The 16,214-nt window shown below is 30.8% G+C and overlaps 1 protein-coding gene and 1 long non-coding RNA gene across 4 annotated transcripts; one reads left to right on the top strand and one right to left on the bottom strand.

The window, feature by feature from the left end:
- On the bottom strand, nucleotides 1–14,498 carry LOC129918839 (organic solute transporter alpha-like protein). Of its 3 annotated transcripts, XM_055999584.1 has the most exons (7): nucleotides 14,346–14,457; nucleotides 14,106–14,271; nucleotides 5,937–6,148; nucleotides 5,387–5,871; nucleotides 669–794; nucleotides 283–409; nucleotides 1–211 (listed from the first exon to the last, which is right to left on the bottom strand). In XM_055999584.1, exons 3-7 carry the CDS (start codon nucleotides 6,013–6,015, stop codon nucleotides 126–128), a joined length of 903 nt encoding a protein of 300 aa, XP_055855559.1. In that variant the 5' UTR covers nucleotides 6,016–6,148; nucleotides 14,106–14,271; nucleotides 14,346–14,457; the 3' UTR covers nucleotides 1–125. The 3 variants fall into 3 exon arrangements, with proteins under 3 accessions (XP_055855559.1, XP_055855558.1, XP_055855560.1); XM_055999583.1 differs by lacking the exon at nucleotides 14,106–14,271 and having other exon boundaries at nucleotides 14,346–14,498; XM_055999585.1 differs by lacking the exons at nucleotides 14,106–14,271; nucleotides 14,346–14,457 and adding an exon at nucleotides 8,099–8,117.
- LOC129918841 (uncharacterized) lies at nucleotides 10,805–11,982 on the top strand. Its single transcript, XR_008773008.1, has 3 exons — nucleotides 10,805–11,158; nucleotides 11,663–11,737; nucleotides 11,807–11,982. It is a non-coding gene; the product is annotated as an uncharacterized LOC129918841 (long non-coding RNA).
- Nucleotides 14,499–16,214: the final 1,716 nt, after the last annotated feature.

Below are 16,214 nucleotides of genomic sequence, written 5' to 3' on the forward strand. Positions count from 1 at the left end.
TTATAAATAATAATAAAATGTATTTACTTTATATCTTAAATACATCTTTAGAAATACAATTAAATTAACAACATTTAAAACTAAAAAAGATTTACATATATCACCGGTTTCTACGAGTATAATAATTACAATTCTGCTGGTTTGCTGTAAGCATGTTTCACAAATATTGAAACAAGAGTCATTTCAACCAAAATCAAAAGGTTAATCAGGGCTGTAAGAAAAATTTAAAATAAAAATGTTACTTTTTTCTAAAAAATAATACATCAAGTTATATTTTTTTACTTTGTTTGTATATTGTGTTGGTGATGGGAAAGACTCCGCCAAAATCAAAAGTACTCAATTGAGAATCTAGAATAAGGAATTGTAGCTTGCAGAGCAGCAAGATCAGCTGAAGACATAACATCTTTTTCTAAAAAAAAACATGTTGAAAAATGTAATGTTGTTTGTTTTCTAAGCCTTGACTACACTGGCCACTTTTTCCAAAAGTACAAAAATAAAAACCGTTTCTGATAAAAATTATACAAAGTTTTTTAAATCACAAATCTAAGATTTCTGCATAGCTTTTTAAGTTATCTAGTTGAGAGAAACCATCACAAAATATACATATTGGAAAACTTGTATTTTTGTACTTTTTGGACCAATGTAGAGTTAAGGCTTGATAACTCTACCATTAAATTATAATCAGGAAATAATGAACTTATCATCTTGACGGTGATATTAAGGCCCCAAAGTCCACTTAAAATAGATCCAACAATGAATGGAATAAAAAACGCATTCAGTTTGTCATACATTTCCTGTTGAAAAGAAAAAAACAAAAAACATTTTTTACATAGTATAATTTTCGTGTTAAAAAAGACTGAAACAGCAGCCATATAACTTTTGACTAGAAGCCTTTTAAAACTTATGTATTTTTTTTTTTTTTAGTTTAAGAGCTGGGGAAAGTTAAAAAAACTTCCAGTTAACATAACATGTACCATTTTGATTTGATACTGGTTGAATCGGGGTCTTCGAGATTAAGCTCTCCTTTTCGTAGTTAAAGAAAATGACGTAGTAACTTGGAACTTGGCGAGATATAAAACAAAATATTAAGGGACTTAATACTCTCAACCATTCTTGAAAGAATTCTAATCAATAAAGAAATTGGATTCAAACAAATTTAAAAATGAAAGGTCGTTATCGTTATACTGTATTCCATAATTCTTTATAACCAAAATTCTGTATGAACATAATTTTTGTATCTGAATAAAAAAGTCTAATATAGACAAAATTCTGTTTTCTATTATTCTGAATGTTCCTATTCTAAAATTCTATAAATTCAGAATTGTGTTTTTCAAAATTTTATGCATTTTAGGAAGTTTTTACAGAATTTGGAAATTTAGAAAAAATTCACCGAACTTGAAAAAGGAAAATTTATTTATTTTTTGAAATATTAATTTTTAAAGAAATGGCATTAGTTTGAAAAAATTATTTCATTCCAAAAATTAAATTTTAATATTTCAAAAAAATCCTACGTACTTCACTAGAGAATAGTATTTCTAATAGTCTAAGAGCCAGGAGCAGATTTCTTGCGTGAGAGGTAACCGATTCATATGAATGTCAGAGGTATCGTGGGTCATGGTGATGACGAATACCTTAGTCTGCCTGCATTTATTTGGGCCGTTGTCGAGAAAAAGCGCATCAAAAGTACCATTTTTCTGAAAATCGATTTAGTGAGGGTAACCACTTAAAATTTATTGATAACCAACGCCACATACTCACTGATAACAAATATACCAATGGCAGACATTTTAAGTGTGGCCAAAGCCCCGGCAGACTGTCCCGAAAATGCGTTTTTTTTGGCGTTTTTAGACTTTGGGGTAACCACCTAAAATTAATCGCATCCTGTAGCGGTGGACTCCCTGATAACAAAAATACCCATGGCAGACATTTTGAGTGTGGCCAAACCCTCGGCAGACGGTTTTGAAAATGCAGTTTTTCTGAAAATTGATTTATTTAGGGTTACCACTTGAAATTAGTCGCATCCTGTAGCGGTGGACTCCCTGATAACAAAAATACCCATGGCAGACATTTTGAGTGTGGCCAAACCCTCGGCAGACGGTTTTGAAAATGCAGTTTTTCTGAAAATTGATTTATTTAGGGTAACCACTTAAAACTAGTCGCATCCTGTAGCGGTGGACTCCCTGATGACAAAAATACCCATGGCAGACATTTTGAGTGTGGCCAAACCCCCGGCAGACGCTCCCGAAAATGCAGTTTTTCTGAAAATTTATTTATTTTACTTTTTCACATAACTCGCGTATTATTGGACCTAGCAGAAACAATTGTATAGCAATCTTAAAGATAATTGAATTTCCTACAGAATATGTTAAATACGTTTTTTCGATTAAACCTTCGGTTTAAGAGTTAGGGTGGTTTTTTTGAAGCAAGTCAAAGGGTGATTTTCTTATTTTCGTCATATCTCTTTTATTTGAGCTTTTTTAAAAATTAATTTGAAGTAAAAGTTGTAGATCTTTTTATTAACTTCATTTATTACATTAACGGTTTTTCGATTTGACAGACCGTTTTCGATCTGTAGGAAAAAAACTTCAAAAAGTTTGCAATTTTTTATATAGGAAAAAGGTTCTACATAGTACAGGGTAATTTGCAATAAATGTAACAAAAAACCTAGGCGTGTAGGTTGCACTCAGGCAAGAAAAAAATTGTATAGTTTTAGGCGGGGAGGGGTAAAAAGATTACAATTTTTTATATAGGAAAAAGCTATATAAAAAAATGCAAACTTTTTGAAGTTTTTTTCCTACAGATCGAAAACGGTCTGTCAAATCGAAAAACCGTTAATGTAATAAATGAAGGTAATAAAAAGATCTACAACTTTTACTTCAAATTAATTTTTAAAAAAGCTCAAATAAAAGAGATATGACGAAAATAAGAAAATCACCCTTTGACTTGCTTCAAAAAAACCACCCTAACTCTTAAACCGCAGGTTTAATCGAAAAAACTTATTTAACATATTCTGTAGGAAATTCAATTATCTTTAAGATTGCTATACAATTGTTTCTGCTAGGTCCAATAATACGCGAGTTATGTGAAAAAGTAAAATAAATAAATTTTCAGAAAAACTGCATTTTCGGGAGCGTCTGCCGGGGGTTTGGCCACACTCAAAATGTCTGCCATGGGTATTTTTGTCATCAGGGAGTCCACCGCTACAGGATGCGACTAGTTTTAAGTGGTTATCCTAAATAAATCAATTTTCAGAAAAACTGCATTTTCAAAACCGTCTGCCGAGGGTTTGGCCACACTCAAAATGTCTGCCATGGGTATTTTTGTTATCAGGGAGTCCACCGCTACAGGATGCGATTAATTTTAGGTGGTTACCCCAAAGTCTAAAAACGCCAAAAAAACGCATTTTCGGGACAGTCTGCCGGGGCTTTGGCCACACTTAAAATGTCTGCCATTGGTATATTTGTTATCAGTGAGTATGTGGCGTTGGTTATCAATAAATTTTAAGTGGTTACCCTCACTAAATCGATTTTCAGAAAAATGGTACTTTTGATGCGCTTTTTCTCGACAACGGCCCAAATAAATGCAGGCAGACTAAGGTATTCGTCATCACCATGACCCACGCTACCTCTGACATTCATATGAATCGGTTACTTCTCACGCAAGAAATCTGCTCCCGGCTCTCGGTCTATAAGCTCCACACAAAATTTCAGCCCAATCGGTTAAAAATTGTAGGAGTTAGTTGGTCGCCCGATGGGAGCACAGGATTTTACTATCATCCTGAACTACACCGCCATTTAAAAAATTTCACATCATTAAAAAATTTAACATTAGCCTATTCTGTTACCTATTAATATACTTAATTAAACTAAACAAACACCAAAAGAAAATATTATTTCTTCTTTGTTTTATACGCTGATGAAAATGACGGTCGATTTCGTGGTTTACAAGGTGTTATTACCCCTTAACCAGTCTATATTTCTTCTTCACAAGAAACCATATTTTACTCAACAAACTAAAATTTTCTAATTAGTTTAGAATGTAATGTAGTTCGCCGTTGGGTATTTCAATAAAAATAGAAAGTGAAGATGAGATGACAGATGACACCTATGTAAATAGCTGTCACCCACAAACCATAACAAAAAGGTGATCGTCACTTTGATAACACTGTGTTACAAAATAAAAATCATGTCAATTACTTTGGAAATGACTTAGCAGAGGTTGTAGGTGTTACTGAGTACATCATATTTCGGCACTTGAAATTTTTCGTAGACCTTCAAAATTTCAAGTTATCGTCCAAAAACTGTTTTTCAATGTTTTCAGATTTCAACGATTTTTTACTCAGCCATTTTTCGGTCAATTTCAGATTTTTTTACAGTTCTAAACAGAGGAGTTCTTGTTCTTTTTGAAAATATTTTTTCTGAATCTAAAAGTACAACATTTTTTCACAGTTTTTTAGAGTTCGGAGACCATCTTAAGCTACATTTTGTGTTTTTTTTATAAACAGTTTTATTGTTCTATTTATGCTAAATCAAGAAAGCTTTTACTGATTTGGGTTCAAATTCTTATCAGTAAAATTGATTGAATCGGTAATTAAAAGAAAAATTGTCAAGTAAACAATCAAAATTTTACTGATAAGAATTTGAACCCAAACTTTAGAACTTGGTACACTTTTATATCTCAATACTTTCTGTCACAGTACACATAAAAAGGTAATATATTCCGAACTGTAATTGGTCGCCAAATTGTCAAAACATAACAAATTGGTGACCAATGTCAGCTACCGAATTCTTAATTGTTTAAATTACCGACGAAAAACGCACAAAAACCGATAAACCACGCACACCACTAATTTTTAAACAAATATTGACCATTTTCCGCGTTGAAACACGAAGAAAATTTGTTATTTTTCAATTTATAATTTTTTCAAATGAAATTTTATAAATTAAAACAAAAACAAATTTCCTGTTTACTGCGATTGAAAAATAAAAATTAAAGGGCGACCTGACAGATTGGTGCCCATTTTTGACAAACAAATTTTGACAACGTTCGGAAGATATTACATTATTATGTGTACTGTGACTTTTTGTAACACCATAATTTCAACATAGGAGAACTTGGCTCTTTTTTTAACAGTAATGTGTTTGTTGTGATTATTCTTGCACCAACTATGAAAGTTCTCTCTGATGATATATAATTGTAGCTAAATAATTAAATCATTTAAGCAAATTTGAACTACTACATGATTTTATGTAAAAAAAAAAAATAAACCCATGAACAAAAAATAAGTTTTTGCACCCGCATTCCCGCATTAATAAAGTTTCCCTAACAATCCCCAGCTCTACTACTTTAATACACAATTAATTCTTCTTTTTTAAATATTACTCACCGCATCCCTGTAGTATATCACATTCAAAACAATCATAATACTGGATTGGACAAATGGCATTTGCCAGATTAAGCATTTAACGATGAAGAGCCTTGTCTTTGTTGGTATCAATTTTGGCAAGAAACTAAAGCAACAGCATAAAGGAGATGTCTGGAAGTCCAATAATTCCTGATCACCGACCTCTTTAAGAAAACCAACTTCAGAATTGGCATATCGAAAGCACAAATTATGAAACAACACCGCTCCAATGGTGAAGGATAAATGCATCACAGTATGGCAAATGAGCCATGATTTGGGTAGCACAATAGTGACTAGAGCAGCCAAGGATATTATGGGATAAAAAGAGCAAAGAAGTGTTGTTGGTAAGTACAGATGGCTGGTAAGACGTTTTTTAGCTTTTGATATGTTTGTTACGTAGATTGCTAAATTTAAAATAAGCACGAGGACCGCAATTATTAATGAACATGTTATGAATGGAGTATGATCTGAAAATAAAAAAAAAATAATTTTTCTCTATAGATGTTTGTAACTGGCAGTTTCAAATACTTACTTGAGTATAATTCGGAAAGATCTGGATATTTTTTATCAAAAGCTAATGAATGATTGGTTATGTTTCTTTCCTCTGACATGATGACAAATTGATGGTACTATTGATTGATGCACAAAGTGATTTGTATAGAGATTCTATGGAGATTTGAAAAATGGGTTTCCCTGGTTAAGGTATTTATATTATAGATCAGATCTTCATTGTTGAAAAAGTTGCTGCAAATAAAAGATCGATTTTAAAATGAGTAAGTAATTGTTTTTTTATTTCCATTAAAAAAGGGGTGATAAGTTGTGTGTGAGTAAGGTGTGATAGGTGCACAATTTGATGATTTGCTAGATATTTGGTCAACAACAGCCAAATTTTATTTCCTCATATGATAAAAAATTGATTGGGGATGGTATAAACTGCTGGATAAGATTATAAATTCACTGAACTAATGGAAAATTCGATTTATCTTCTTTTTTTTTCTTGAAAAAATGTTCCACATACGCCACAGTGACCGTTTAAGTTTAAACTTTGAAAGTTGGTGAACAAATTGGCAACGAGTCGTTGTTCTGTAACAATAAATTTTAATGAGAAACAGTTTTTACATCCTTCTGTCCTCTAACATATTTTTCTAACGCGCTCCTCCCACTGGGGTCTCACACACCCCACACACAAACATTTGAATGTTATTTCATATATTTATAACTTTTAGTTGCGATATATTGTAGGTACTATACTAAACTTGGATTCGAAAAAACAAATCGAACTCGAGATAACAATCAGACATGACATAACGATGAATCCGGAATTCTGTCTGTCTGTATACTAGGGTGTGTCACTTTTGTATGGGGAAAAAAAAGTACTGTAATATTCAAATGTAATAGTGGTCAAAAGTTGTATTAGGGTCTGAGATTTAATAATAAGTAAAAAAAAATATAATATCGTTCGTCTTTGGCTCGCTCAAATCGGTTGAAGTTGTTAAGAAAAAAAAAAAAAACATTTTATATGAAAAAAAGATTTTTTTTCCTTCACTTATTATTTCGCAGCTTCTTTACTAAGTGTTCAATTCCAACAAATATAACCTTAAAAGTTTTTTCTTCGAATGATCTTTCACGTGAAAGCCTAAAAATATTTAATATATTTTTATGAAAAAAAAAACATATGTTTCAAAAATCTCTAAAAATCCAAATTTCTTCGATCTCTTCCTATATTTTGAGCGAACCAATAATATTAATTAAAATGAAAATTGTAAGCGCAGGATTTAATTTTGATAAGCATTGCAACTTTTAAAAGCTATTACATTTGAAAATTCCATACTTTTTTCATTTTGACACACCCTACTTCATATGTAGATACCTCTACGCTCTACAGCCTAAACTAGTAAAGCCATTTTCTTCAAACTTGTTAATTAATAGTTTTTGGTGATTCCCTAGAGGGGAAATTGAAATTTTTAGGACCAAAATTAACAGTAGGTACCTGCCATGGTACGCTCTCTTTGGTTTCTGAATATCTCGTACACGACTAACCCGATTTCAACAAAAAAATTTAAACAAAAGCGTTTAAGTAACCGTTATATTAAAATTTTATAAAATTTTCAAAAAACACATTTTTGGATTTTTAAAAAATATTTCAAAAAAAAATTTTTTTTTTTGAAAAATCATTTGTTTGAAAACGGCTCAGTGAAATATTTTGAAATTTCGTTTTACAAAAAAAGTAGGTAGTTCTTTTTTCAATTTGTAAACATTTTACATCACAAAAATCTAAAGGTACATTCTGGTTTCGAAAATACTTACACCTAATTTTGACACTAATTCATTTTTTGTTTATTGACACAAAAAAATATTTCAAATAATAATTTATCACCGATTTTATTTGTTCAATAAGACATTGATTTATTAAAAAAAATAAAATGTTACTACTGGCCGCCCACGTAAAATGTAAGGTTAAAGTCTTCTGGTATTTCTTTCTTTTATGTCACTTATTCGACTGAAAAAAAATTTACGTTTTTAAGAAATCACAATTTGCCGCCATAATTAAATACAGCACCATATCTTAACTTTAATTCTTGGAATACATATACATATGTACCTCATACGAAATATTATAAAAATAAAAATTTAACTATGATTTATTCTAATAAATGGAGCGGTGAGAAGCAGTACAACATAATATTTGCTTACCTACACTTACGAGCAAAAGTATGGAATCACCTTCTGCCCAGGGTTTTTAACCCTAAACCTCTTCGTTTAAGATCATCCCAATAATTCTCGATAAGGTTTAAATCTGAGCTAGGAAGCTTTTTTAAGAGTTAATGCATCTTTACTTTTATCATCCTTAATTAGTAAATTATCGATTTTTTGTAATAACGGTTTTTTATGTTAATGTTCAAGCTATTGAGATCAAAAATATTTCAGCAGAATAACTGTAAGGCTGGCAGAACTTAGTTTTAAATTAAAAGGCAAAAAAGGGATTGAATCTGTACTTTTGCACGTAAATGTATTCAATTAGTTTTAAAAAAATACAATACCAAATATAATGATAACAATTTTTTGTTGACAAAATGTGATTAAAAACAACAAGCGGTTAAATAATATTTGTGGATAAATAAGAAAAATTACTTATTTAAATAAAGATAAAGATGAAAAGAGATTAGACTATTTTAGTTTTTTGATAATCTAGAAGGCAAGGTCTTTCGACGAACCAGAGGTTTGCTTTAATTTTGTACCCTGTCCCCAGAAATGTTTGCCTATGTTTGTCTATTCATCAACAAAAAGACTGTAGAAAATCTTAATGCACCCACCCAGCTGGTTACTTTGTTTGGCTTTTTAACTAAAAAACAAAATTAATTAATGAACGCAATGACGTAACACAACACTCAATTACCTTCCTTAGTCAGTAGGTCAGTGAGCCAGTGATAAGTGTAAATATATAAATTTATTTAAATGAATTACCAAGCTATGTAATTTAAAAAAATGGTAAACTATATTCAAAACAATTATGATAAGAGCAAACATAGTCTAGCCATTTCACTTTCTTATCTCTTTGAACTTTTTTAAGAGCACAAGGATTTTTTTTAAATTTTCTTTTTATTATGACAAAAAATGATAAACACCCAACTTAAGGAAATACATTTTACTTTGACAAACACACTGTTACTGAAATCATTAAATGGGTCTTTTCGCTATGTATGTACATGTACATAATTATTGAAGATATGAATAATAATTGTATTTGACTTTTTTCCTTATTTTTGGGAATGCCGATTAAACTTTTACTTGTGCTTTTGAACTTATTGTTATCCTTTCTGTTAGCATCAAAGTTCATAACATTCGGTCAATTTTGGTATTTTTTGCAATGTTTGGCTTAAGAAGCTTTCAATCATTTCTATGGCATTTATATCGGGAGGATTTTTTTTCGGGAGAAGGAGTAGGTTTTAGTGCGGTAAGAATCCCACATATCTATGAGCACGCGTTTTGCGGTCCTCATAGAATCTTTTGAAGATTTCGACACCTACCTACGGAAAAAAAATGTATATCGGGGACTTATTAGTTGAGAAAGGCCTATGCACTGTTGGTTTTGTTCTGCTCTAGCTTTTTTATATTTTTTCATTTCGATATTCGATGCAGTACGGTAACAAACAAACAAAAACAGCATTGGTTTAATTTAGATTGGTTTGCTTTTGCTTTTTCTTTTAATTACCATTTTTAAAGTTGTTTTAGAACTTGCCAAGAAAAACAATTAGTGTGGCGACTTCGCATTGAAAAAAGAGTCAATCGTGCACTTCGTGATAAAGCATGAAATTTGCATGATTGGTATGCAGTAGGTATTCAATATAAATGTAAACTGTATTTATCATGCATGGTCTTCAAAATTATAACAAAACTATTGGAAATTAAGTACGCTAAAACTTTTATGATGACAATAAACAAAATTAACTATATACCCTCAAAATGAATGTTCGAACAGAAATGAAAATTTGTACAAAACAGGAAAATTATACAATTACAACTTTGGTCTTCGGAAAAGACCAAATTCAAAAATAATTTTTTTTCAAAATTTTACTTTTGATTTATCTATTAAAATTATTAAAATTATGAAAATGCTTTTTTAAATGTTCAACTAGTCGTTTGGGAGACAATTTAAAAAAACGGTTCTATGGCATGTACCATTAATAATGATTTTCAAAAAAAAAACTTTTTCATCAAAAGATATCCCTTTTTTAAAATAAAAAAATTGTTGGTGCCGTTTTTGAGAAAATTATACATTTAGTACCGTTATTTTTGGTTTTAAAAAATAACTCCAAAAACCCCCCTGCATAATCTAAAAAAACTTGTATACCGAGTTTGAAGAAAATGGACCTATCCGTTTAGGCTGATGGCTGAAGCTCCTTATACTAACAGAGAAACTGACAGACTTGCGTAACCCACTTTTTACGCATTGTATATCATTGTTTGATTGTTATCTCATCTTTTTTTCGAATGCTTTAACTTAAGTAAAAATACACTTCACTTTAGCCGCCAAAATACCATATGAATAAAATTTTAAATCTAAGTATTTGGTTAAAGATTGCATTTAGCATAAAAAAGAAGAGTAAAAAAAATTAATTTAAATATCTAAAACAAAAGCTGTTGTATGGCCATTTTGCATCAACATACATTTTTTCTATCACCTCTTTCCCTAAAGCCCCACCTTAATCCTTAAACGATTTTTAAAAAAATGCCCCATCAATCATTAAAACCTTGAATTAGTTTTCTTTACCCAAGCTCGTATCTTTGCTCGACTAAACCTACCCTTACATCTTTGTTTCGAAAAACATTTTCTTAAAACTTTTATCTGTATTGAAACGGCCCGATTTTTAAAGTTTTTAATAAAATTGATTTTGTATATAAAAGTTTTTTTTACAACAAAATCTTACACATTCCAAAGCAACTTGAACTCATACCATCTACATTACACACGACTTAGTTTTTTGAATTTTATTAACATAAAATGTTTTTTGAACTTGAACTGTCAAAGTGGAGGTTATTGTATTAAAATCGAACTGCTGTAGGTAGGTACTTACTTTCAAAAACTTCTGTAAACAAAAATACTGGAAAAGTTGCATCATTAATTCATATATAAGTATCAACACTACATTCAGCGACAGAGGCATTTTCATTTCAAAAGCAAACTATTTTACATTCGCATGAATAAGTCTTGGCTTGAATTAAATTTATTCACTGTTATAAAAAATAATTTATGTAAGTCTACCATTTAATTAATCTAATTACTTCAGCCTACTTATTCAAAAAGACCAAGAAGTGTGACCGCTGGCTGATTAACTTGAATGCATGAAATTATGTTTAATAAAACATATTGTTTAAGCATAGCTCGAAGAAAACTTTGTTTAATGATTCAAGCATTCACCATACCGGTAAAACAAACAAACAAAAAAGAAATAATATTACCAAACCCATAGGTAGCTTTGTTATGTAATCTAAAAGTTGTTACTACTTCCACACGCCAATCTTTCCATAGACTCACAAACACAATTACATACATACAAACTTATGAGAGACAAGTAAATTTTGCAACTGCATTCTGCAACAAGAAATAGGAGAGAGTGGGTATGAATGAGACCAATAGCAAAAAGTTAATAATAATTATTTTATGTTGTTCAAAAGAATACAAAAATGTTCATAATTTCAAGTTGTGTGTTTAAATTGTTTAACTGCATTTATTTGACTTTAATTATTTTACTCTAGAGAGGCATTACAAATTAAGGCGATAAGAAAAATCAAAGAGAAATACTACATGAAAGTCGTATACTACACTGTGGCGTATGTGAAACATTTTTTTTACTGACAAAATGAACTATACATTTCAATTAAGTTTTAATATTTTTACAGAGTAACCATCAAATGTTTGATGTTGACAGAAATTTCGCAATATAGTGCGCACAAAACCCTGAATTTTTCTACTTGCGAAATTCAACTTTGGAACGCCATCTTGATTTTTAGCTTTTCTCAAATATCTCCGGTTTCTAATGATCGTATATTTTTTATACTTGTAATGTAATAAAAATAAAATACATATCCTTTATTTTATGTTACGATACATTTATCGATACTAGCCGACCCCGCACTCAAAATTCGAGTGCCAATTGTAACTTTTACTTATGCTCAAATAAGCACACTATATAAATCACTTTATTAACTACTAAGAATATGCAACACTTAATTTTATTCGAAATTCGAGAATGTCTTCGAAGGTTCCCGTCTTTGCTTTTAGAAGTTTCCACTTCCAGAAGGGAGAGGGCGTGGTTCAGCTTATTTGTTTTTGTTTTTTTCCTCAATTTTAATTTATTTTTTTTTTATCTATTTCGGTAAAAAAATATAAATAAAGTATACATTCTGCACATCTAGATAAAATTTCCTATCGTTCGTTATATAATTTATGCCCCTTCGGTTTTTGTGGGCCGCGTATTTTGTACCACAAAATAAGTGTTTGCCGTTTTATTATATGATTTATCAACAGTAAGAAAGTTAAACATCAACCAAGTAGAAAATTATAATTTTCAAGTAATTTTGAATTTTTTTTTTACCAAAATATCAATGAGTTATGTAAAAAACGTTTGTTAAGATCAAAATTCTCTTATAATTTATTTTGTTGTCTATCGATGAGTTTATAGACAAGAGTGTCGACCGACGAGTCGTGAAGAGGGAAGATAGTCGCCTGAAAATCTGATTTTTTAGTAAAAGTGTTATTGAAATGCATTTGTTTATTTCGAATCGTCCGTTGATAGGCGCCTAAGAAGGGCACGTGTAGCCACCTCACTAACCTGTGTACCTAATAACAGATGAAGACATTTTTGGAGTAAATGAAAAGGTCATACAACCGCGAACAGCATAAATATCGGCCATTCCAAAGTAACGGAGAAGACATATTGACCTTGTTTCCAGTTTTCTCGTTGAAGAAGCAATCTTTTTTCTTGAAACTTGGTAGGTCTTAAGGTCTAATGATAAAGTTGATGTTCTCCAAGTTTCACGAAAAATTAATAAACTAATAATATCACTAAATTAACGCACAGGGTCACCACACGAGCAGCAAATTGAAGCAGCTTTGTGTATGATTCTTATGGAATATAATTGCGTCGAAAAACGCACCGGGCCTTAAGTTCTTAATTTTAAAAGTCTCTGTTTGGTCAGATGTCCTAAATAGTAAGGTAACATTCAGTTAAGTTTTTTGACATTTATTTACAATTTTCAGGTGGAATTTTCAACTTAGAGCTTTGAGGCTTTTGCAATATTTTTTTAGCTTGTAAAATTGTGTAATGAATAGTCAACAAATCGTCGGGCGGAAATCAAAAATGATCTAAATCCAGTTTTTATCGAAAATGAGATAATGGTGCAGTTTTACTAATTTGAGGGCCGACGAGCAAAAAAATATATCATTTTCAATCAATTTGAAATTTAAAAATTGTCGCCTGTTAAATTTGCTTTTAGTGACTTAAAACAATTTTGCTTTCCGCCAACGAAATGTCAATTTTGTTCACTATTTAATAAGCTATACAAATTTTGTATTATTTGTTTTGTTAATTTACTGTTGGGTCACTATGGCGTATGTGAAACATTTTGGATTATTAATCTCCATGGAAATATTTGTTTCCCTAAAATTCATTCTGGTACCATGAATATGATTTGAGTATTGGAATACCTTTCGAGTAAACAAAGTAGGTACCTATAAAATGGCAACCCAATTCTTCGAAAAGGAGAACTTTGATCATTTCGAACCACAGTACTGTGATTTCGAACCCTCAACTGTTTTTTTTTTCTATTTTCTATCTCTGAAATCATTTTTGTTTGTTGTCATGTGTCATTTTATTACAAAAATAAAAACACTAATTTTTTTTTTCAGACGCAGTTTACTTAAAATGAGAAATTATCAATTCTACCCAATTTCCCCTATACTCACTATCAGAGTGTGTTCATTTATGTTGCGAAATATCGATGATGGTAACTTCTTGTTTTTTTCAAACTCGAGTTTTAAAAGTTATAACAGGAAATTCAAGCAAATTGTTTAAATTATAATTATTACAAACCAATATTTAACCAAATTGTTGTTTTCTTCAATTGTTTATATTTTTTTATGAAATGCATAAATTTAAATTCACAAAAATAACGCACATTTTTCCTGCAAGGTACCTACTTTCACTTAATGTACACACATTCTTCTTTAACGCGCCTTTATTATGTAGTCAGACTACGCAGAGTATAATTAACAATTTTTTTTCTATAAAATCTGCATTGGGTCAGAGAGAATACGTCATCTGGGTTTATCTGAAGGTTACGAGAGGGACTATCTCACACAGACGCTAATGGCCAAAACAATCATAATAAAGACATGAATTTACATAATCGAATTCTACGGCATCTCTTGGATACTTACATAGAGACTCCGTTCATATACGAGTAGGTTCCAAGAGAATGAATAAAAATGTCTTAATAAAAAAATATAAATGGTATTTTTATCGCAGTCCGGTACGAAGCACGACGAGATGTTTCGCGACGAAATTGTTGTAAGCAACTGAGCGGCAGCTGCCGGCAGCTTTTGAGTTTTAATGAAAAAGGTACGTAGTTTGTAGTTTTTGGTGTGTAATTCATTTGAACGGTTTTCGTTGGCTTTTTGTCTTAAGACTTGAGAGGAAATGTAATTTGTTGCAGTATCTGATTTAAAAGAGGCAAGAGTATAGGTTTGGTATAGACGTTGAATGGAACTGTCTATCATTGGGATATGAATCTGTTTGTGATTGGTTTATGATTGGAATAATTTATTTTTAAAGTTGGGTTGTATTTGTTGATGATTATACGTCCAAAATCCGTTGGAATTGAAATCCTAGCTGCTCCTTTTCAAAAGTTATTCATATTTTTGTATTTCTAATCGGGACAATTTGGAATAAAAATCTTGGGGAGAGTACGATGACTTAGGCGACAAGAATTGAAAACAGTATTTTGTAGAGGAGTTTAATACAATAATTTTTTACTATGGGAGGGGGGGTCCATTTCCCCCCCTTTAGGCGGGAGGTGCAATTTTCTAATAATAACGTTAAATACAAAAAAAAATTATTTAAAAACAACGGCAACACTTACAGTTATGAACGATACCTTTTTCAAAAGCCAGAATTGTACACTTGATTCAAATTTTTAAATCAAATTATTGCAATTAATTGTTCTCGAAATAATCAACTTCAAAGTCAAAATTTGGGAAAAAGTTAAAAAAAAACACATTAAATACAATTTTTACCAAGATTGTAAATTTAAATATGAAATAAATCAATGAAATAAACTGCCTCAATCAATTTCTTATCAAATACTAAAAACCATATGCTTCTATGCCTTATAATTTCCGAGAAAATTAAAAATAAGAAAATTACCTTTTTATCAGATTTTCATTTTCTTAACTATTTTCGCCAATATGAACAGCTTTTTAACTTAAAAGTATCATGCCTGGCTCACTTCGCGGGTTCTCAGGATTCAAATTTTTTTTTGGGTCCTCTGTCCCGCTAAGACAACTTCGTTGCTTCGCTTAGGCCATTTGAAATTGGTCCAAAGAATCTCGCGATTTTTTTATAAAAATGGTAAATAAAAATGGTTTAGATATGAAGTTCAAGGCGTATCAAAGTGAGATGGCTAAGAGGGGGGGGGGGCATGCTGCCCCCCTGCAACCCCCCAGCTTGGGCACATTGGGTCAAGGTTGGGTATGTACAAAGTTTCTTTTGAATTCGAAAAAACTTTTAAATTCTAAAGAAAATTTGCCTTCACCCAAACTCGCACCCACCCCAAATCCTATAAAAGTGAGCTCAACCAGGCGGGTTGCAAGGGGGCATACTTCTTGCAAGCATTATGTTTATGTAAACACGAAAACAGTTAAAAAATAGAAATCTGATAGAAAGGAAGTTTTTTAATTTTCAATTTTCTCAAAAACTAGAAAGCATAGAAGCATATAATTTTCAGAATTTGACTATAAATTAATTGAGGCAGTTTATTTCATTGATTTATTTCGTATTTAAATTCACATTCTTGGTAAAAATAGTATTTAAAGTGTTTTTTTTTCAAATTTTTTCCCAAATTTTGACTTTGAAGTTGATTATTTCGAGAACAATTAATTGCAATAATTTGATTTAAAAATTTGAATCAAGTGTACAATTCTGGCTTTTGAAAAAGGTATCGTTCGTAACTGTAAGTGTTGCCGTTGTTTTTAAATAATTTTTTTTTGTATTTAACGTTATTATTAGAAAATTGCACCTCCCGCCTAAAC

The sequence above is a fragment of the Episyrphus balteatus genome, chromosome 4, assembly GCF_945859705.1.
Source record: "Episyrphus balteatus chromosome 4, idEpiBalt1.1, whole genome shotgun sequence".
NCBI lineage: Eukaryota > Metazoa > Arthropoda > Insecta > Diptera > Syrphidae > Episyrphus > Episyrphus balteatus.

Excerpts from the sequence above, each read along its gene's own strand:
- LOC129918839 (XM_055999583.1), bottom strand. The coding sequence starts at position 6,015 with ATGTCAGAGGAAAGAAACATAACCAATCATTCATTAGCTTTTGATAAA. Across the intron at positions 5,872-5,936 it reads TCTTTCCGAATTATACTCAA|ATCATACTCCATTCATAACA; the intron begins GTAAGTATTTGA and ends TTTTATTTTCAG. Across the intron at positions 795-5,386 it reads TGATATACTACAGGGATGCG|GAAATGTATGACAAACTGAA; the intron begins GTGAGTAATATT and ends TCTTTTCAACAG.